Source organism: Poeciliopsis prolifica, unplaced genomic scaffold (genome assembly GCF_027474105.1).
Source record: "Poeciliopsis prolifica strain line A6 unplaced genomic scaffold, Auburn_PproV2 SCAFFOLD034, whole genome shotgun sequence".
In the NCBI taxonomy this organism is placed as follows: Eukaryota; Metazoa; Chordata; class Actinopteri; order Cyprinodontiformes; family Poeciliidae; genus Poeciliopsis; species Poeciliopsis prolifica.
Window position 1 is genome coordinate 4,420,268 of NW_026562409.1, and position 22,524 is coordinate 4,442,791.

A 22,524-nucleotide genomic window follows, 5' to 3' on the forward strand; every position below is an offset into this window, starting at 1 on the left:
AAGGAATGGGCAAAACCTTCCATATCCCAATGTGTGAAACACAGAAACCCCAAAGGATTTTCAAAAGGGATTATAATAAAAGGCTGATCTACAAAGTATTGATCTCTTCTACTTCATACATCCTACACTACTTTATTTTGTTTTATCCCATAAAATGGAATATGCTAGGAACTGGTTGTTACAGGACGTTGTTGTAAAGATTTAGTTCATAGGTCTGCAATCTGAAGCTCCAGAGCCATAATCAACCAATCAATCAAGTTTATTGATATAGTACATTTGAGAAACAAGGTAGTTCAAAGTGCTTTATGTCATAAAAACACAAAAATGAAATGGTTCTTTGGTATTGGTAACAGTTCAGCAAACTATAATCTTTATAAACACAAGCATTAAAACAAACGTGTTTCAGCAGGGATTCAGCTTTTTTGTTAAATAATTGCATTGAATTTCTAGACAGACTCTTTGTACGGCAATATTTTTAAAGATCTATTTTCAGAAACTATTTTCTTTTCGCAAAGTTGTATGTTAGCTGTATTTTAAAACATACTTGAATGTAATCAAAATGATAAACAAGTTGTTTCACATTTGTAGAATTATCAATAACTGACATCAACTCAAAGAATTAAACAGAGTTCCGTAAATAAAACGACTCTTCTGCGTATCTTACGCATGCGTCATTCTGTTGCGTAACAGAAAGTGCTTCCCTCTCAGTAACTGCTTGAGAAGGACGTCACTGCAGCATGCAGAAAGGGGCGGGGACGGACCGTGAGCTGCTTATACAAGCGCTTCCTGGTAAAGGGTGGCAGAGCTGCGTGGAGGACGCACAGCGAGAACAACCTGAGAAATGGGGGTGAAAGTTAAAGTCGAATACTGGTAATTCTCTGTTTTTGCTGCTTTTTTTTTTTTTTTTAATACCATTTGCATCCTATGTTATCGCTCTGGGTCTATTTTGTGGTGTCGTTTACCAGGTGTGAGCTCTGTTAGACCAAAGCCACAAGTTTCTGTTTGAGTTTAAAATTGGTGTTTTGTTGGTTCCCTGCAGCGGTGCATGAGGTTACAGACCCCGCTATGTGGTGATAGCCCAGGCCATTCAGGCCAGGTATCCCGATGCGGAGGTGACCGGCGTTGTGGGACGGAGAGGTAAATCATGCTGACGAGTCAAACTATTTGAAGCGTTCATCTCGTAGTTTCTTTGCTCCTTTTCAATCCGAGGTTCTTTAAAGAACTTCCTTTTTTTTTCTTGTGAAATTACAGGCAGCTACGAAATTGAAATAAACGGGCAGCTCATCTATTCCAAGCTTGAGACAGGTGGCTTCCCAAATGAGGCAGATGTGAGTATCCAGCACACATTCAGTTTACTCTGAATTCAGAGCAGCCTGGTTTATGCTATATATTTCTTGTAGATCCTGGCTGCAGTTCAGGATGCCTATGATGGGAAACCCTTGCGGAAGATCACTAGAAGGCCCTGATCTGCTGCAACATCAACAGCATGATGGAGGCGCCTCCCCGTCCAACTGCATCCAGCCGGATGAAGCGGTCTGACCACACCTTGTGTCAGCTGGCTCCTCTCTCTTCTCTTATTAGATTCTTCAGGTTGTTAATGATTGCTGTAACTTAAAATCCTGAAGGTTATAGCATGATGAATGCCTTCCTGGAGTTTCATTCATAGGAACAGAGACGAGGAGAAGTTGTCACAGATGGGATTAAGGGAGCGCCCTTCTTTACCTTTGACCTTTATAACTTTTTAAAATATTTTTTCTCTGCCTTTGGTGTCTGAATTTCTTTTTCCCCTTTGCTTCCTTTTTTTGAAATTTATATTGAACGCAAAAGATCTTGATGGGTGAAATGAATAAATAGAAAGAGAAACTACCACTGTCTTTGCACAACTCTGTTGAGAAAGTTCAATTTTGTTGTTTCCTTTAGCTTGAAGCAAAATTGTCTGTCATTTGTTGCAAAACGTGTTATTCACACCCACAAATTCTGGAGACATATTCAGCTGCGTACCTGAGAACCGTCATTGTTACTGTAATGGAATTTCTTTTCTCATTTTCAACTACAAACTGCAGATTCTTATTAAAGCAAATCTTTGTTAAAGACAGCAGTTGTCATCTCTTCTTTAATGCAATGTTTTGTCTGCACCCACACCAGTTTTTCTTAGCATTCCCACCTCGACATGTTTGTTGCTCAAGCCACTCCTTTGGGTGGCTCCTGTCTTAATCCCTTGACTACTATTGTTCTGGTTGAATAAGCCGTTCCTGTGCAACAGGTTATGTTTTGCATATAATCTGTGCTGGGCACATCTTTCAATGTTCTCTTGAAATCTGCTCGTGATTTTACCTGTAACATATTTACAATCTTTTCAACAAATCTGTTCATTTCAAAAGACAGAGCCACTGAAACGAGAACAAGACGCCACTGTGCAGAGAAATATTTTACAGATACGTTTCACTGTATATAGTCAAAAAGAAAAGTAAAAAAATAGGAAAACTCGCAGGTGTCTGTCAATAAGAGTGGCGTGGAAACGGTCCCATTTTCCCCAAAGACTCTCCTGCAAATGGAAAGTCAACATTTCCATATTAGAGATCAGGTTTATAATATCTACAAGAAGCTTCACACAAGCAGTGGGGGGTCTAGGCTGGAACCAATATTTACTATTTGAAGCATTCATCTTGATATTCACTTGAAGTTTTCTTGCTGCCTTTCAAACCAAGATTCCTAAAGTTGTTTCCTTTTTGTTATCTTCTGAAATTACAGGCAGAAAAATAACTACTCCACAGCCAAAAAAGTTGTCTGTAGTTTGCCAATGTTTTGTGCTTTTAACCAGCAAACATGTTCCTGCTTTAGAAAATGTTCCTGAAACATGACACCGCCACCACTTTTTTCAACATTAGAATGGTTTGTTCATAGCCTGGTTGAAAAAAATAAGCCTTTTGTACTAAACTTTCCTTCAAACAAATGGTGTGGACTCAGCTGTTGAGAAGAAACTACTTCTTGAAGACATGGACAATGTTGAGATTTTAAATCTTACCGAATCAATAATGTTTGCCTTTGATGTGTGAAGGAAATTGATGGTTGTTGCTCAACTCAATGCCAGGACAAAGGCAAAACCTTGAATCCATCAGCATCTATGGAACAATTTACTTTGTAGTATAGAGTGAAATTTGTGACACAAAATAAATGACATAAACAGGTTTTAATGCTAAAACCAGTGCTGACCAAAAAGAACACAAAGCAACATTGAAGTTTTCCCAAAACACAGGTAGCACATTCCAAACACTTTTAGGAAAGTGTCCTGACTGAAACTGATGAGACAAAAACACATCCTGGTACATCTGCCACAAAATTAACACAACATTTAAAAAAAAACATGAGGCAAGCAGTCAAACATCGCGGTGGTAGTAGTGTGATGGTCTGCATCCCACTCTCTGACCGGATGTTTTATTGTCCAGGGCTGCAATAAAACAACTTTTGAGTGCGTACTAGAGTATTTGAGTGCACTGGTGCATTTTATAAAATATGCATCACTCAGACCCAGGTATCAAGTGGACAGTAGGCCAATTTGCAAAATCATTTTCATTTTGGGTTAAATCAAGATCGTTAATGTTCTTAAAGGGCCGGCCCCGAATGTGCTGCTAAAACCCGTGAACAAACTGTTAAATATTAATAAATACCTGTGTCTGCATTTAAAAAATTTAACTTATTTTCATATTGTTCAGTCCCTTCAGGATTTTGTGATTGAGTTTGTGATTTTTTTTTTTTTTTTTTGCAATTACAATCACCAATTTAGCTAATTTAGAAATAGTTTCACTGAATTTTGTGACATTTGCGTTTATGTATGACGTTAATTGTGACTTTGTTAGTCATCATATCGATCACAGACAAACTAAAAACTAGAAATAAAATTAGGTTGAGGCAGCAGTATCGTAAAAGTACAAAATTCTTTTCTGCAGGTGGGATGTTAGTGGTCAGTTAAACCCAATGTTTTTATCATTTTCGCTGAAAACTTGCAATAAACTTACAGTTATGTATTTGGTGGGATAAAATGTGGGAATTGAGTTTACGTGAATTTCCATAATTAGAGAAAACTGGAGGGACTATTTGATGTAATTTAGTGTATTAAGGGCCACAGAAAAAAGTAAGGCGGGCCAGATTTGGCCCCGGGCCCTTTATTTATTTACAGCAAAGCAAAAGACTTACTGCAAGCTGACAGAAATTACTGATAGAAATTGGACCAAGTTGGTCAAGATAGATTTTATTCTTTCTATAAACAAGATAATAATTTTAAACTGCATTTTGTGCAGTTTTAAAATGTTTAAAATCAAATGTGTATGACTTGAAACATTTAGACCTGACAAAAAACAAAAACAAAGAGAGGAGACTTGTAAAGAAAAAAGCAAATATTTTGTCACAGCACTGGACTAAAGCACAAATAGTCTGTAATTTTTCAAATGTATGTTCAACTATAAAACTAAAACAGTTTTAGAAGAGTTAGTGTAAAGACAGTAATTCCTCTGCCATTCTAGTTTATTCTGCACATCTCTGTAACATGAAATGAAGGACATTTTTGTTGTTTTCATTGTCAAATGTTTTTGCTAGAGTTTCTCTTTTTGTCATATGATACGAGAAAGTCCTGAACAGTTTGGCACAAAGGCACTTTGAATTTATTTATCAGAGACACCGTGTTTGGGGTTATGTGTGCAGTGTGATAAAATCTGCATGGCTGGACAGTCCCTCTCCGCAACCTTATGGAGATTTTCAGCATATAAAACTGGGTTAAAAATGTACAAATACACCAGGAAGCTTCAGATGCAATGACAGATACAATGTTGTATGGTTACTAACATGACGTGAGAGAGAACAAGGTACTGTACTATTACTTAGAAGAAAAAACTTTTTTCATCACTTTTTAAATTGATCTGCTGGATTTCACTATAAGTTAACAGCTTGAGATAATATAACATATACATTACAAATGTATATGTTATATTTCCAAAAGGCATATTATACAGTATAGGTTTGCCTTAAAGAAGGACAATGACCCTATTCACACAGCAAAGCCACCAACAGAAGGGCTTTGATCAATATCATGTGGCAAGCACTGGTAGTCAAAAGACCTAATCCATTTGAGAATCTGTTGCATGACTTGAAAATCAACGTTACACATGCTTATCATCCAAACTGATAAGCTTGAGTCATTTTGTAAAGAGGAAACCTTCCATCTCCAAATGTGTGAACCTCGAAGAAACATAGAAACCAGGATTTGCAAATGTGATTATAGCCAAAGGTGGATCTGCAAAGTAAACGGATGCTTATAAATACAGATTTAAAAACAGAGCTGTGATTCAGCAGTGACTCGGTTTTATCATAAAATAGTTGTAATGAATTTCCACAACAGATTGACTCAGTGCCAGCATGATTTTTCTGAGATCTATTTTCTTGTTCTTAGGTTGAAAACTATATTCGTTTTGCAAGACTTTCGTGTTTTTCTTAAAAATAGAAACCCAAAAAATAGAAACAAAATCTGGCAATTTCATATGATAATATACATCAAAATTAAAATTTGTCTTTTCTTTTTCCAAAAGTCAGTGCAACTTTCCTAACTATACGAACAGTGGTTTTGCATAAAGAATAAAGCACAAGTTATTAAGAAAAAAAAAAACTTTTCAGCAACATAGTGAAGAACAACTAAAATCCTCGTTTCATTTAGACCGTGTACATGATTTGCCGAAATATGAATAACTGAAATTGAGTAAATAAATAAATAAATGCATTGTTCCGTAAATAAAACGATTCTTCCGGGTATGACGCGCATACGTAAATCCATAACTTAGAATAAGCCCCGCCCCTCTCGCTTGCAACGTTATACAAACAGCTAATAGCACCGAGGAGCGGACGCGAACAGCCTGAGAAACGTCGAAAATGGGGGTGGAAGTTAAAGTCGAATATTGGTAATTCCTACTTTTGGTGCCCTTCCCCATATTTCCAACTTTGTTATTCAACATTTGTGTCTTACATCATTCATTTGAGTCTAATTTAATGCGGAGCCGTGGTGTTGTTTACCAGCCGTTAGCATCGCCAGTCTGCAGCTACAAGCTTCTGCTCCGCTTCTGTCTGTGTTTGGTTTAATCTCCCATGTTTTCTTTGCTCCGTGTAGCGGTGGATGAGGTTACGAACCCCGCTATCGGGAGCTCGCCTGCGTCGCTCAGGGCGAGTTTCCCGATGCGGATGTGTCCGGCTTTGTGGGAAGGACAGGTAAATCAAGTCATGCTGGAGAATGAAACTATTTGGAGCATTTATCTTGATATTTCCGGCTGCCTTTTACGCCGAGTCTTCTCTTTAAAGTTCCTTTATTTATTTATTTTACAGGCAGCTTCGAAATAGTGATAAACGGGCAGCTCATCTTTTCCAAGCTTGAGACAGGTGGCTTCCCATATGAGGATGACGTGAGTTTCCTGCACACATTCAGTTCACTCTGAATCCAAAGCAGCCTGGTTTATGCTATATATTTATTTTCCCCTTGCTGCAGATTATCCAGGCAGTCCAGGATGCCTGTGATGGGAAACCTGTTCAGAAGATCACCAATAGCCGTGCTCCGTGCGTCATCTTGTAGCTCTCTCTGATCTGCTGCAACATCAGCAGCATGATGGAGGCATCCATCCAAAATGAAGCAGTCTGACGCTGTGTCAGCTGGCTCCTCTCTCTTCTCCTGTTAGATTCTTCAGGTTGTTAATGATTGCTGTAATTTAAAATCCTTAAGGTTATAGCATGACGAATGCCTTCCTGGAGTTTCATAGGAACAGAGATGAGGAGAAGTTGTCACAGATGGGATTAAGGGAGCATGTGCACTTCTGCCTCTCTAGCTGGCATTTTAAATGCCCCAATGTTTGAATATTTTACTTTTTATTTTATCGCATGCAGCTAGGAATTGATATCAAACACACAATATTATAAGGGTGAAACATGAATAGGAAGAGAAACTACTGATGTCTTTGCACAGCTGTGGAGCAGTTTTTTTTTTGTCCTTTCCTCAGAGCTAGTCTTCGCTTTTGGATATAAATTGTGATTCTGTGGCTTTAAGCTTTTAAAGTGAGCATGAACCAAGTTCATTTTTCATCTATTCTAAAACACATTTAATTTAAACCCTTCCATACTGGATACATATTCAGTACTTATCTGAGAACCATCATTTTTTGCTGTAATAAAATTTCTCAGTTGATGTTGAAACTGCAGAATTTTAATAAATTAAATTCTTGTAATATACTGTAGTTGTCATCTCTTCTTCTCTACACCCACACTAGTTTTTCTTAGCGTTCCCACCTCGACATGTTAGACGCTCGTGACGCTCCTTTGGGTCCTTCAATCCCTCGACTTCCAGTGTTCTGGTGGAACAGGCCGTTCCTGTGCAACAGGTTTTGTTTTGCGTTAACAGACTATATGACGTTGGCTGCTGTTAATCTTTGATTTTCAAACATCCATGTTATGATTTCATCTGTTTGTGGTTTTACCTGTTAAACATTTACAATGCTATCATCTTGAAGTTTGTTCATTCCAAAAGGAAACCAGAGCAAGATGTTGGAGTGCATATATATTTTGATCTTCTCATGCAGACTTATTCATTAGTAAAAAAAGTTATGTTGTGTATTTAAAACATAACTTGATAATATCAAAGTCAAAGAGGAGTTGGTGCGTCACTACAGCCGTCCCTCTGGTTACAAGTGGAGGATAGAAGACATTTTTATGGGAAGGACAGGAAAAATACTGATGAATGAAACGATTTGAAGCAGCAACCTTGATATTCCCTTTAGTTTCCCAAGCTCATTAAAATGCTTTTAATTTTTCATCTGAAATCACAGGTGGAAGAACTGAAGCTGTTGGTTATAGTTTGCCAACGTTGTGTTCACTGTAGTTTTACACAGTGAATGTTTCTAATCTCCTTACAACCTCAAACTTCAATAAACTGAGCTTTAATTTCACTGGAAGGTCTCGTTAGAAATTATTTTTATTTAATTCCTAATTACTTAAGTTAATTTTTGGTTTTTCAGTTTTGAAATTGACGGTTTTTATTTGCTTATTTAAAATATAAAAGTATATAATTCATGCCTTTATAATAATATAAAAGGTCCACCTCTGGTGTGATTTTTTTCCTCGTATAACTGAACAAGACAAAATATGTACACAAGGTGAAAAGATAAAATAATCACTTATATATGTATATTTTTTATATTTGCAGATCAAACAGATCTCCAGAAGATGGCAGTATTTACTTCTACCCTGTTAACTGATGGGCGTCAAACTTTGGGATTTTACCAAACAGCAGGTTCACTGATGATTAAGTCAATTTTTCAAAGAGCTGAGGCTTCTTGCAGCTGATCATACAATGTTAAGCTGGATGATAAATTGTTAACATTAAATTTTCATCAAATTATGCACATTTTACTCTGATTCCACTTGGAAATAAAATTAAATTGGTCATTGTCCAAGTTCATTCTTTCATTTTAGTGTTGTTTCTGATGATCAAATACATTTTAACATCAGGCAAAGCTAACTTGGGTAAAAGACAAAGATTTATAAAAAAATGTTTTTTGGGAGTTTGTGATTCCTAGAATGTTTTATTCATTTCATTTTTTTTATGATTGTTTCTATTTTTAATTATCCAGCAGGAAAGAACATTTATTTACAGGAATAACAGCAAATTTGGCTTTAAAAAAGATAAAAGTAAGTTTTAGCTTGCACTTCTGAGAAATTAAAACTTACTTTGTTTCAGGAGAGTTTTGTGTTGATGCTCATCATGAAAAAATAAATAAATCAATAAATAAAACAAATTAGGACATGTATAAATTCTAATTTCCAAGGTAAAAAATTTTTTAATTTAATATTGATGTAATAAAAGTTCAGCTGAATTGAAATGAATGAATAGCCCTCGCTGTTTTGACTTTTCCTATAGGTGGGTCTTTGATTCTGGCTCTTAGTGATAACTCACACCAGTCTGCTTGTTGAGGAGCTGATAGAGCTCATATTTGCATCTTTCCCCATAAATTAACCGAATGTTTTAAACCAGCAGTGTCAAACTCTTCTTATTTTGGGCTAAATCAAGATCCTGTAGGCTCTTAAAGGACTGGTTGTGCCAGAATGTATTGATAAAAGCTGTTCACAAACTATTAAAATATCAATACGTTATTAAAATCAAATAATATTATTGAACATCTTTTTAGTTCCTCCAGAATTTTGTATTTGTATTAGTTTGGAAATATCTGCAACTTTTTGCACAAATCCTGGATTATAATCTGACATCATTCGAGGCTGAAGCAGCTGTTCAGTTCAAGTAAGAAAGTTTTGGACCATAATTGAAAAAAAATCTGCAATAATCTCCCAACTATTAGCCCAAAAAAGTGTGGGGATTTGTTGATTTTACGTGAATTTTCACAATAATTCTCAAGAAATTGGAGGGACTGACTGATATAATTTGGCAACAAACAGCTAAAATCTGCATCGATTTAAATAATAACATAATTAATAAGTACACTCAGTGTTTAGTCAAGAATCTAAAGGGCCACATAAAAAGCTACAGCGGGCCGGATTTGGCCCACGGGCCTTGAGTTTGATACATTTAAAAAGAAATACCTTTATATACTCCTAAGATTTATTTTTATTAAGCTACAGATTTCATTTATATTCAAAATTATGCAACTGCAGGAAATTCGTAAAGTTTATGAAGTGAAGTTCTTTGATTTGAACCGTTGGGTCATTCTCATATTTATTTTTGAGCTTTTTAAAAAGACTTAAAGGTCAAATTACACTCTGTCCCCACATAACTGGCATTTCATTTTATTTACTGTAGAACTGTGCAGCAGTTAAACCATTTTAAATATGAAGATGTGTGAAAACTGGGAGTGTCTGTGGTGTGAAGGTGAAGCCACATGGCCACCACAGATAGCTCTACGAGATGCGATAACGCGCTTCTACCGCTGAGTCTAAAATTGGGCCCCACTGTGTTTCCTCAGCATGAATAACATTATTAAACTTGGTTGACTTTATTAGATTTTACCCTAGATATGCTCCAAGAATCATTTTGTTCCGTTGATTTAAAATTAAGATCCATATAATAGTTCCTCTGTAATGTGGGTATTCTAAAAGAAAACATATCAACGTAAAAGGAATTGCTATTTTAGCTTAATGCAGTTAAATAAATAAGTCATAAAACCTCAAAATAATACACATAGAACAGAAATGTATGCCTGGAAGCGTGAAATTGTTTTTATGGTTGAAAATAAAGTACTTGTACAGAAACGGTTTGTGTAACAGTGCAGGAAATCTCATTTTAAAATCTTAAATACAAGTCAAATTTTAGTTTAGGATCACAGCTAATTCTGACTTTACTGAGCACAAAGAAACGAATCAAAGCTTTGCAACTGAAATTTCCTGAAAAAGGACTTTCCTCCACAGTCTCACAATCTGAACTCTTCTAAACAAAGCCAATCAATCCTGACGACATGAGAAGCCCTTGTGACCTGGTCACCTAATGCTTGGATAGCGCGTTGTCAGCTCCTCTAGACTCCATGCAGCTGCAGTATTTGGAGCAAAATGAGTCCAAACACATGCTACTTATGAAACTACTTGTGTTTTTCACAGACTCTTCTCTTTTCCCTTTTTAAATCAAAGCCAATGCAGAACGGAAGCATTTTAACTGGTGTTTTAAGTCCTTTGGATCAACAGATATGCAGGAATCCAGAGCTGAGTTCTTCACGACCAAACCTTCAGGAGGTACGTTCTCTAAAGTCAAACAACAGATGTAGCTGCAGCTGTCAAACTGCAAAAATGCAACAAGCATAAGGAAAGACATTGTTTAACAAGTGAAATTGAAGAAGTTTGCTTTTATTCTACTTGATAAAACAATAGCAACAGTGAGTGGCTGGTTAAGTTTTGTTACTCGGTGCAGAGCAACTAAAATGAGTTTTGCTACCCGAGTCTCTTGGTTTATCCTTACAGGTTTCTGTTTCTTCTGCAACTGAAAGCTTCAAACAATGAAATAATTCACAGGTATGCAATTTTACACGACAAATAAGTAACAATAATAATGAACACATATTCCAGTACTTATCCTGAGAAATCATCCAACTGATTCTCATGTAGCGTTGGTATCTTTGAGACTTTAAAGAGCTTTTGAGGTTTCTTCAAGGGCCGGTGAAGAAATTATCAAATTATTAAAAAAAATTAAATAATGTGAAACAAATTCAAAAAGTTTTTGTCAGTCCTGTTAATCACTTTTCACTGGAGATAAAATTTCTTTGTTTAATCCCACAGTGGTTATTCCTGATTGGTGACAATTTACTGGAAAACTTCCTTCCTCTGTAGCGATTAACAAACTAGGAACAAGTTAGTGATGCTACGACCTCAGCAAGTTCAAACACAGTGACATCCTACCACAAATGAGCAAACCTTCACCAGTTATGTGCAGAAATCTTGAAGGAACTGGACTCATTTCCAGATCATTAACAGGTATTTGAAGGTGTTCATAGATAAAAGTTCCTGGAGACTTGAGAAGCTCTTTGAGCAAAGAAAGTAAAACCCAAAGATTCTTCAGGGGAAATCCAATAAATGCTTTACAAATCAGCGGCGTCAAACTCATTTCTGTTTAGGACCAAATCAAGAACCTAAAGGCTCTTAAAGGGCCGGTTGTGCCAGAATGTTTTGATAAAACTTGCTCACAAACTGTTAAAATATCCATGAATTCTTAAAACTAAAAAATATTATTGAACATCTATTCAATCCCTACAGGATTTTGTAGCTTTTTGTAATTTTTTTGCAATAAAAATCAAAATGTTTGTGGTACTAATTTGTGATATTTGCTCTTTTTATCATGATAAATGCAACTTTTTATATAGATCCTGGACTATAATCTGACATCGGTTAAGGCTGAGGCACCTGTTTATTTTTTGAAAATATTTGAGAAAAATCTTCAATTAACTCCTAGAGATATTAGAGACGATGTGAATTTCTGCAATAATTCTCAAGAAAGTGGAGGGATTAATTGATATAATTTAGCAATAATCAGATAAAAACTGCATTGATTTGATTGATAACATAATATTTAAGCACACTTAGGGCCACATAAAAAGCTACGACGGGCCTTGAGTTTGACACACACGTTTTAATATCTTATTTTCCTTCTGCTTTTTAACTGTGCTTTATTTCTAGCACATAAAATCCCAATAAAATGCACTAATATTTGTACAAATTAACGGTGCGTGAATCTTTTTGTTCTGCATATTCTCCTGAATCCACAACAAATGTGAGCACTGATGTATATAAATGAAATAAATTATTGCACCTTCTGTCTACACGGATAATTTTTCTCCTGGAAAAAAGTGCGGTTGTTAAATTTTTGTATCAGTGAAGCTGTTTTTCATACTTTATAAGGATTGTCTCTGTTTTGTGAATTATCCTCTGCATAATTAATAATATATTTCTGTTTTTTCAGGCCATGGGGCATCATGCGCCTGTGTGTGTCACTAGCAACCAGCTACACCTCCAGCCAGCACAGGAGGTCTCGCCTTGTTGCTCCTGTCCCACATGCACCCGAAAGAACCAAGTGAGCTGGACTGTTGCTATATACTGTCTTTAAGTTTAGATTAATGTTTTCATATCGCATCACCAGGAACGACCCCTTCCATCTCTTATCAATATCATGAGGGAATCCCCAGTTTGTAAACAAGATGACGTAAAGAGATGTTCTCCTAACCACACTTTGCCCCTTTCTCGACCCCCGGGACATGATGAGGTTCAGAGTCTCTCTGATCTTAGATTTGGTCCTCGCTGAAAGGGCGGTGCAGGCAAATTAGGGCTGGGATATCCCTGTCTCAAGGTGTCCGGGGCAGATAGAGATGTTTGTGTGTCATACACTCTGTTTGGCGAACACAGGGGTTGTGGGGTCCTGAACTTTAGCGCCGAAGTACTTTGAGGTGGGTGTTCCCGCTCACGTCAGGCTCCTCAGTGAACTCGTCTTTTCGTCTGTCCCAGGTCAGTTTGTCTCCGGGTTCGACGAGGCAGACAGGGCACTGATCATCCTGTTTCCAGTGCTGGAGACCAGGTGGGATTACCTGCACTCAGGTAGGGGTGTGGCCTCCTCTGGCCAGGGGTTTAGACATGGTTTGTTCTATGATTACTGATGATGGAGGCAAATCTTAATCAAAATGGCTGTCTTGATGTGGAATAGGGACAAGAACCAAGAAGTCTGAGTTTAAATGATCTTTTGCAAACTTCAACAAATGGTTACAGACATGTCATGAGTAATGTTTACTAAGTTTTATTTTTAACAAGAATTTCAACAGAGTGCACTCAGTACTCAGTCGCACAAACCCCTTAAGATTTGCTGTTTTTAAATATGCAAATAACTTGCTTTTGATGTCAAAGATTTGAATTGTTGCAAACATCAAGTTACTTTTAAGCAAAAGCATATTTGTGTGTGGATTTTAAAAGCGATGAAGCCATTTTCTGTTAACGTTAGCAGGTTCAAAATCTCTGTGTGCAACAGAAATTTTTAATTTTGCCAATCAAAACCTGTCCTTTTTCTGTTTGTCCAAAAATATAATGTTTTTGTGTTTAATTGTAACATTTTGTGTGAAGTTGCCGAAGCTAAAAGTATTTTTTTTTTTTACTGTCTTGCCACTGAAGAGAACATAAGGCCTAGTTAAAGGGCGTAACCCAAAGATAAGACTCTGTAGTCTCCTGTTTAAACTATATCGTACTTCAAATTTTCAACGGCCAGTTTATTATCTGACCTGTGTGGCATCTTTACAGACAGACTCTGAATGAAAAATATGGTGGCACCAAGTTTTTTTTATAAAGTTGTGTTTTATTTTTAAAAAGTTGTAAAGTTGTGTTATCATGTGTCCTTTCCATTTTACATTCATCAGATCAGCCCCAAGTTTAACACAGTTGGTGTTTAGTGAGAATTTGTTGACTGAGTTACCAGAGACAACTTCTGTGAGTCAATTCATTTGTTTTCTGCTTTAGGGAATGCATTAAGTAGCTGAAAGTTGAGGCAATTCAACATCCATGGAGAACAATTTCACTTTTGAGGAGGTTTGTATTTATTTTTATTGATTCAATGAACACTTGAAGTTCTTATCCAGAACTTTTTAAGTAATTAATTGTTTTCTAACTTATCCAGGGCAGCGACATGTCATATGAAGACAATGATCCAGCCTTCCCTTCTCCTTTAAAACTGTAAGTTCTTGTTCTTTAGGCCTCCTTCTTCAGCACTGCGCCCCAACAGTGAACTTCTGCACACTGTTTCTGATAAGATAGCAGGAATTATCATTCTAGTCCAAGGCCCAGTTTTTAAATTATTGAGTTCAAGCCCTTTGGGTTGTAAGAATGTGTAGTTTATGATGCATTTATGCACCTTTTGATTCATAATTTTTATTTATTTATACCATTGATTTGTTTGAATCTCTGTTTTGTTGAGTAAAAACATAGATTATCTAAACAAATTCAATAATAAAAGCATTAAATAAATATATATTTAATTCTTAACGAGACTTTGAAATTATTCATTTATAGACTTTGAAATCTATTTTATGAAACGGAATAGAGAATTTAACAATCTTCTACTGTTTTTTTTTTTTTTTTTTTTTTTTTGTAATAAACACTACATAGACAAAAATAAATAACTTTCTGTTTCCAGAATGTGAGAAGCTTTTTATGTTCTGCTCGAAAACATCCCCAGACATTTGAACTGAGATGGTCTTCTGGGCCAATCAGAGATAAGAATGTAGCTGATAAACAAGTCTCTTAGTGCTGCCATCTTGTGGTGATGAAAAGCATTGCACCGATTCTGGAATTTTTAAAATGTGCATTTGAGGTTTAGAAATTGAATTGAATCATAAAGGACTGAAATGCATCTTTGTGAAATAACAACAGCAACATTTTTCAGTTGTTTTGCAACGTCTGAATGCAAAGTGGAGGATGTAGCTCATGTTTCTGTACCTCCAAACCCATCAGAACTTCAGAAGGCCTGAACAACAACTTTGATGTTGAAAGGAAGGATGAGGAGAAAGAGGAAGAGGCTCAGCCTCCTCCTGAAGCCATTGTTATTCCCAGTGATTCAGATGGTAGGCTTTCATTTTCAACAATTTTATTGAGTTTTTCCCTATTTAAACCACTCTTGTGCCTCTTTATTTTTAGCGTTTCTGAACGTGAATACCAACGCCACTACCAGGGGGGATGCTCAGGTCAGTGTACTCTTCTGGAGAAAAAATTGGCATAAAGAGGTTCTCCAAAGTGCACTTACTTCAGTTAAAAAACAGGTTTTGTGATGTAAAAAAATGAGACAAGGTAGATAATTTAAAAGCTTTTTTATATGGAAAATAAACCTTTTAGGGAATAAAAGTATATTAAAGGAGCAATGACAGTTTTCATTAAAGGTGTACACCCTTAAAGTACCCAATTTCAATATGTCAAACCAAATTTAACAATATATTTTGCCAAACACTTCGAGAAAGTTTTGTTTAATTAGAGTGAAACAAGGTTTTATGAGGTTTTAGATAAATTTGGATGCTCTCATTAGCCAAGGCATGTAGAGAGTACTGGGCATTGCTACTTTATTATTCCAGTTGATCTCTTAGCAGTCTCCTTGACCAGTTTCTATCATGTCTTTTGAATGATTGTGGAGATATTTATAATTTTTCTTTATTGGTTAATGGCATATAATCAATGCTGAAACTTTTTGCATCCTTCTCCTGACTGATACTAGCAATGAGATCTTCCTAATCCTTTGTGGTCTCTTTGCAAACAATGGTTTTAGCTAAAGAATATAAATATGAAGATGTTAAAGAAAAAACAGCTTGACTTTATTCTTTTGAAACCAGATGGAATATAACTTTATTCTTTTGAAACCAATGGTAGAGAATGGTAAAGAAGGCTAAAAGTTGAAAGATTAATCGCATACCTTTTGACATTTCATTGCATCATTTTACATATTTTACTCTTCAAGCAAATACATTTGTTTGTTTATCAAATGAATTGTGCAAATTAAACTTCAGCGTTACATTTAAGATGATTTGTGCTATTTTTTCAATCACACAAACCTGATGAAGTACTCTTCACTGCTTTAACACTAATATGTTGGAAAGTGCTTGACCTACTGTTTTCTTACAACAGGCCTATGTGGAGTTAAATGAGCTCCAAGGCAACATCTGGCAGGAAACCAGCCGATGGGTGGGCTATGAGGAAAACCTTGACCCCAACACCAGACAGTGGGGTCCATCTCATGTCTCCTACCTCACCTTTAAGAGCTTGCTCCAAGTTCGAAGAGCGATGAACACAGGTGATTTCAGAGCTGTGACAGAGCTAGAGCATCCAAACCCTTCTTGTGTCTGGTTGGACTATTTGGAGCTGTAGTAACCCCAAGCATTGGTTCTCAGGAGCCATCATCTTCGACATGAACGCCAGCACCCTGGCCTCTGTGGCTGAGAAAATAGTGGACGAGTTGGTCAGCAAAAGCGAAATCCGTCCCAGTGATCGAGACTCCCTGCTGAGAGCTCTCCTACTGAGGCGCAGGTATGAATGCTTCTGTTTTTCCTGCCATTGCATAAATCTCAAAGCCATTCTGAACCTGTTTCTATTTGTCCTTTCAGTCAGAATGAGGGACCTGTGGTCACTCCGGCTGGAGACATTCAACTGCAAACATTTTCAGTCGTAAAGAAGGTAATTATTTTACCTTTTAGTCCATATTTGTATAACATATAGAATATTTTAACACACTTCATCTACTTTATTTTGCAGAGAGACGGCTCGGACAACATGGAGGCTTCAATTGTCCTCACAGGTATGCTTGTTTAAATGCAGCTTTGTACATGTTATGTATGTTTTTGGTCCATATCTGACGTAAAGAGGTTTTCTTGCAGGTGCACTCGACCTCCTGCAGAAACCAGTGGTGGCTTTTGTCAGGCTGATTGACACTGTGGTGATGGAGTCTGTCCTTGAGTCTTCGGTCCCCATTCGTTTTGTCTTCATGATGGTTGGCCCTTCCAGGAGTGAACTGAACTACACTCAAATTGGGCGTGCCATGGGTGCTCTGATGGCTGACTGGGTAGGAGAAAACGACAGTGAAAATCATAGGCTCTCACTGTCAAAACAAACTGATTAAAATGATCTGTTCCTCCCGTCTGATAGGTGTTCAGTCTGGAAGCTCACCTTGCTCAGACTGAGAAAGAGTTGAACACAGCGATTGCTGACTTCATGGACTGTAGCATCGTGATCCCTCCCACTGAGATCCAGGACAAAGCAATGTTGGAGTCAATAGTTGACTTCCAGAAGAAGATGCTGCGTGAAAGACTCCGTCCCACCGACACCCGCCTTATGTTTGGAGAAGTCGCAGGTTAGCATATTTAACCAGAACTGCAACAAGAATAGAGATATTTTAACCCTCTTAGATTCAGACGGTAAAATTCGACTAATTTTGAAGAATAGGCAGAACTGACCACACTGAGCTCTTATCTAACAATGATTTTATTCAAAACATGTAATGAACATGTTTTGTGTAGCTCATAGCTTAACCTTCTGAAGGAAGCATTGTAGGTCACCTTTACTGCTTCAAAATTGGATTTTGAGGTAAAAAGTGGCAAACTGAAAAATGTAGACCATGGTTGAAAACTTAGAATCAGACCAAATGAAGTAGACATCTGAATGTCTTCATGCTTACATTCAGATGCGGCTCCTGAAGGGCCAAAGGAGGACCCTCTGGCCCGTACAGGCTATCCTTTTGGTGGAATGGTGAAAGACATCAAGCGCCGTTACCGACACTACCTCAGCGACTATGTGGACGCTCTGAACCCTCAGGTGCTCGCTGCCATCATTTTCATCTACTTTGCTGCCCTGTCACCTGCCATCACCTTCGGAGGGCTTCTAGGTAAATAGAAAAAGAAATCTCATGTTGTGTTTGATGACCATAGTAGTTGCTGAAAATTGTCTCTGGCTCTGATTGAAGCTTTTGTTGGTCTCTTCGATTCTAGCGGACAAAACAGACAAAATGATGGGAGTCTCAGAGCTTATGATCTCTACCAGCGTTCAGGGTATAATCTTCTGCATCATTGCTGCCCAACCTGTCCTTGTCATTGGATTTTCTGGACCTCTCCTCCTGTTTGAAGAAGCTTTTTTTGCCGTATGTATTAACAGTCAGACGATAAGATTTCTGAAAACGTTTTCAAAGCGCTACTGTCCCCATTGAAGTCTTCTTTTCTTTGTCTGCACTAGTTCTGCAAAGCCCAAGGCATCGAATACATTGTGGGCCGAATCTGGGTGGGTATGTGGCTGGTAGTGATTGTGGTTGTAGTTGTGGCTGTGGAAGGCAGCTTCTTGGTCCGATTCATTTCACGCTTCACCCAAGAAATCTTCTCAATCCTCATTTCACTCATCTTCATCTACGAGACCTTTGCCAAGCTCATCAAGGTTACCACAGTTCATTCCTCCGCTCTTTCTCACCAACAATCATTTTCCTTTTTCATCAGCTCTAACTGACTTCTAATTCCTTTTCTTGTTCAGATCTTCAAAACTCATCCTTTGATTCTGAACTATGAACATCTTAATGACACACTGGATAACCCCTTCCATCCAGTCATCAAGGAGCACACGGAGTTTCATCCAGATGGCAATGTGACCGTCAAAGAGCTGGAGGTTGAAAGGCCATACCCCAACACTGCCCTGCTGTCTATGTGCCTTATGTTTGGCTGTTTCTTCATTGCATACTTCCTTCGTCAGTTCAAAAATGGTACCTTCTTACCAGGCCCGGTGAGAAGACGTTCTGAACAAACTCTAAAAATCACCTCTGCAAAGTGATCTGGGTTTGATGGAGGGCTATGTTTTAATTTTCTCTCCAGATTCGTCGCTTGATTGGAGATTTTGGAGTCCCTATTGCCATCTTCTTTATGATCGCTGTGGATATTAGCATTGAAGATGCTTACACTCAGGTATGTTATGTGCAAATGTATAAAAAGTATTTGAAATAAAACACAGTAAGCATTACTGTTTGAGTTTACCTAACTGTATTTGTTTAAAACTTAGGCTTACATGTGAAACAATCTTCATTGCATTTATTTCTCTCTCTCTCTCTCTCTCTCTCTCTCTCTCTCTCTCTCTCTCTCTCTATATATATATAGATATATATATATATATATATCTATATATATAGATATATCTATATAGAGATATATATATATAGATATATATATCTCTCTCTATATATATATATCTATATATATATCTATATATATATAGATATATATATAGAGATATATATATATATCTATATATATATAGATATATATATATCTCTCTATATATATATATAGAGAGAGAGAGAGAGAGACAATTTACAACAAATGTGTTGAGGCACGTTTTAGAATTGGAGATATCATATGTCTGTTTTTTTTTCCCTAGACATGTTTTCTCAGATTAGATGTTTTTTAGTTCAAAAAATTTCACAAACTTTATATTTCTAAATCCACTTTTGTTTAGAATAAAGAAGCCTAATTTTTTTTCTTCAAAAATGGCTGAATATAAAACAAACTAATTAATTTTCAAGCTTAAAAAATAACCTTATCTTTTCCTTCTTTTTTGTATTTATCAACCAATATTTACATTATTTTGTAGAAACTGGTTGTGCCTAAAGGTATTGAAGTGACCAACCCTAAAGCCAGAGGCTGGTTCATCAACCCCATGGGAGAAAACAAACCTTTCCCTATTTGGATGATGGGTGCCTGCTGTGTTCCTGGTCTGCTTGTCTTCATTCTCATTTTCATGGAGTCCCAGATTACTACGTGAGTAAAGTTGGGTACACTATGCATTACCTTTACGAACTACTTGAACAATGTGAAAGAAGTATCTTTGTGTGCTCACAGTTTGATTGTGAGCAAACCTGAGAGGAAGATGGTGAAAGGCTCTGGTTTTCATTTTGACCTGCTCCTCCTGGTCACCATGGGCGGCATTTCCTCCATCTTTGGCGTCCCCTGGCTGAGTGCTGCCACTGTGCGCTCTGTCACCCATGCCAACGCTCTGACTGTCATGTCTAAGGGCCCCAAACCGGTGATCGAGAAGGTGATTGAGCAGAGGATCAGTGGTATGATCGTGGCCCTTATGGTTGGTAGGTGCTGCCATCTAGAGTGCTAATGCATTCACAACATGCTTGAACGGTAGAACTGTTTCCTCCTCTTATAACCAACTCTCTTTCTTACTGTTCAGGAGTTTCGATTTTCATGGAACCGATCCTGAGGATGATTCCAATGACCGCCTTGTTTGGTATCTTCCTGTACATGGGTATCACCTCTCTAAATGGTGTCCAGATGTGGGACAGGATTCTGCTTCTCATTACTCCCAAGAAATACCATCCATCTGATGCCTATGCTACCAGGGTATCACTCCTAGTCCTTAATACAGTTTATCTTACTCTGTGACACATTTTTCAGAAAAAGCTATTTCTAAAGTGTATTTTGTATCTCCTGCACATTGTTGTTCCCAACTATGAGTACTAATGCTGTTTTAATTCAAGTTAAAGCTTTCAGGACTGTTGGCTTTTATTTTTGTTGATTTATTAAAATCTACGCGGGAGATTTGCCAGCTTTAGTGACTTCATCTTGTCTGTTGGTCTTTGCAGGTGAAAACAATGCGCATGCATATGTTCACTGTGATCCAGATTGTGTGTTTGGGCGTCCTTTGGATTGTCAAACAGAGCCCCTTCTCATTGGCACTGCCTTTCTTCCTCATTCTCACCATCCCACTGCGGATCTTCATGACCGGCCGGGTCTTCACTCCACTGGAGATGAAATGCGTAGGTTCTGCGCTGCATCTCCAAACACTCCCAACAAATCTCATTCATAAGTTATCTTTCAGTTGTTTTATTGGGGTTATTGTTAATGGATGGGTTTGTCTTGCAGCTGGATGCAGATGACGCCAAAGTGAAATTCGATGACGAAGACATGGAAGATGGATTGGCGTAAAAACCACTCATTAATTGTAATTACAAACTGTTGTCATTTTTGTCTTTAATATATCACTTTTCATATCTAGCATTCATGTAATATTTCTGTTGATGAACCAGGCAAAGACTTACATAGAAAGCAGTATCTTAACTGGAGACATTTTTGTTGTAAAAATGAGGCACTTTTTCCTTTAAAAACATTTGTCCCTTTTCTTTCCAGTACATATTCAACATTTGGCTTTTCCCATTTGCCTTTGTTCTAACAGGATTTTATTGCTCATGCTAATTTATTCTTCTACATTTTTGAAATAATCACAAATAGGAATTTCTGTGGCTTTCACTAGTGCCTTTTCCTACAGCCTGGAGTATTTTTCTCAGTATGTTTAAGTTGTTTTTATTAAGTTTGCTCCATTTGATTACTTGTGTGTCACAGTATTTTCTGTTCTTGTTTGAAATGTGTATAAAAAAGATGTGAGTTGCCTATGAGATTTTAGAGTATAATTACTTTAAAAAAATAAATAAAAATTTACGAACAATAAAGTGAAGCAAATAAAGAGATGTATTTTTAGTCAATTGCTGGAGCATAGCATCAGAAAAGTATTCTTGTAAATGACCTAAAATACATTGTTCATTAAACGTGTGTGTGCTTAAACTGTACATTGCTTTGAATTGTTATTTTAATAAATAAAATCAGCGTTTAAAATGCTTGACTTCATAAGTGAAACTGGAAAACAGCATAAAACAAATCTATCGATTTATTTTCTGTTTTTATCCCATTAGTAGACAGTAAAGGACTGAAGGATAGATGCTGCGTTCACGGACATCATGCAAATATCAAATCTTCTATTTTGAAACTTTAAAAATAATGACCTCCAAATCCAAAAAGCACAAACGTTTCACTCACAATTAAAAAGCTCACACTGCGTATTCACAATTTTTAAAATAAACTGATTAAGCTGAACTTATTTCTAATAATACCATCAGTTTTTATTTATTTATTTTTTTACAAAATGTAACAGCAAAAACATTGAGTTTAGCTAATAAAATTCCGTGACCACAATTTTTTTTTAATAAAAAAGAGAAATAAAAAACGGATAAAACATTTTAGGTTAGGAAGAGGTTCTATATGTCCTAAAAGTTTTACAAAATTACTTATTTAGGAAAATCAGAGGTGTACATATCTTTTAAATGTGAATATTTGTCCGACAGCAAGTGAACGCAGCAAAGTTTAACAAGGCTGAGTGCCTGAAAGTAATTTGTTTTCGATGAATCGGGCGGCTTGGATTGGACAGCCGGGGGTTCCGCCCACAAACACACAAGGTGGAGTTGAAAAGAAAAAAACACACTGGGCCAAAATGAAGCTGTCAAACAGCCGCTTACAATTCAGTAAAAGAGGTCTGGAGCTGGTGGAAACCGCCTGAGCACAGCAAAAGAGAAATAAATGCTGACAAACAACAAATTGCATTTGATTTTTATTTGATTTTAAGTAGCAACTTTAAATACGAGAACCAGAGCTGCAACTTTGGCTTTCCTGAGATCCGGAGTTGCCTGCT

General features: G+C 37.0%; 2 protein-coding genes and 1 pseudogene across 3 annotated transcripts; all 3 read left to right on the forward strand.

The window, feature by feature from the left end:
* The first annotated feature begins 753 nt into the window (after positions 1-753).
* LOC129373866 (migration and invasion enhancer 1-like) lies at positions 754-2,095 on the forward strand (annotated as a pseudogene).
* A 3,734-nt stretch (positions 2,096-5,829) lies between these two features.
* On the forward strand, positions 5,830-7,257 carry LOC129373867 (migration and invasion enhancer 1-like). The gene is made up of 4 exons (XM_055051972.1): positions 5,830-5,945; positions 6,152-6,249; positions 6,364-6,440; positions 6,524-7,257. The coding sequence occupies exons 1-4, from the start codon at positions 5,917-5,919 to the stop codon at positions 6,605-6,607; spliced, it is 288 nt and encodes a 95-aa protein (XP_054907947.1). The 5' UTR covers positions 5,830-5,916; the 3' UTR covers positions 6,608-7,257.
* A 5,652-nt stretch (positions 7,258-12,909) lies between these two features.
* On the forward strand, positions 12,910-21,628 carry slc4a1a (solute carrier family 4 member 1a (Diego blood group)). Of its 2 annotated transcripts, none has more exons than XM_055051959.1 (21): positions 12,910-13,104; positions 14,011-14,079; positions 14,168-14,223; positions 15,001-15,110; positions 15,184-15,230; positions 16,159-16,324; positions 16,422-16,557; positions 16,635-16,704; positions 16,783-16,825; positions 16,905-17,089; positions 17,173-17,377; positions 17,708-17,908; positions 18,012-18,160; positions 18,253-18,447; positions 18,541-18,786; positions 18,876-18,965; positions 19,648-19,814; positions 19,896-20,137; positions 20,236-20,405; positions 20,648-20,821; positions 20,928-21,628. In XM_055051959.1, the coding sequence occupies exons 2-21, from the start codon at positions 14,053-14,055 to the stop codon at positions 20,988-20,990; spliced, it is 2,742 nt and encodes a 913-aa protein (XP_054907934.1). In that variant the 5' UTR covers positions 12,910-13,104; positions 14,011-14,052; the 3' UTR covers positions 20,991-21,628. The 2 variants fall into 2 exon arrangements, with proteins under 2 accessions (XP_054907934.1, XP_054907936.1); XM_055051961.1 differs by having other exon boundaries at positions 12,910-13,084.
* The last annotated feature ends 896 nt before the right edge of the window (positions 21,629-22,524 follow it).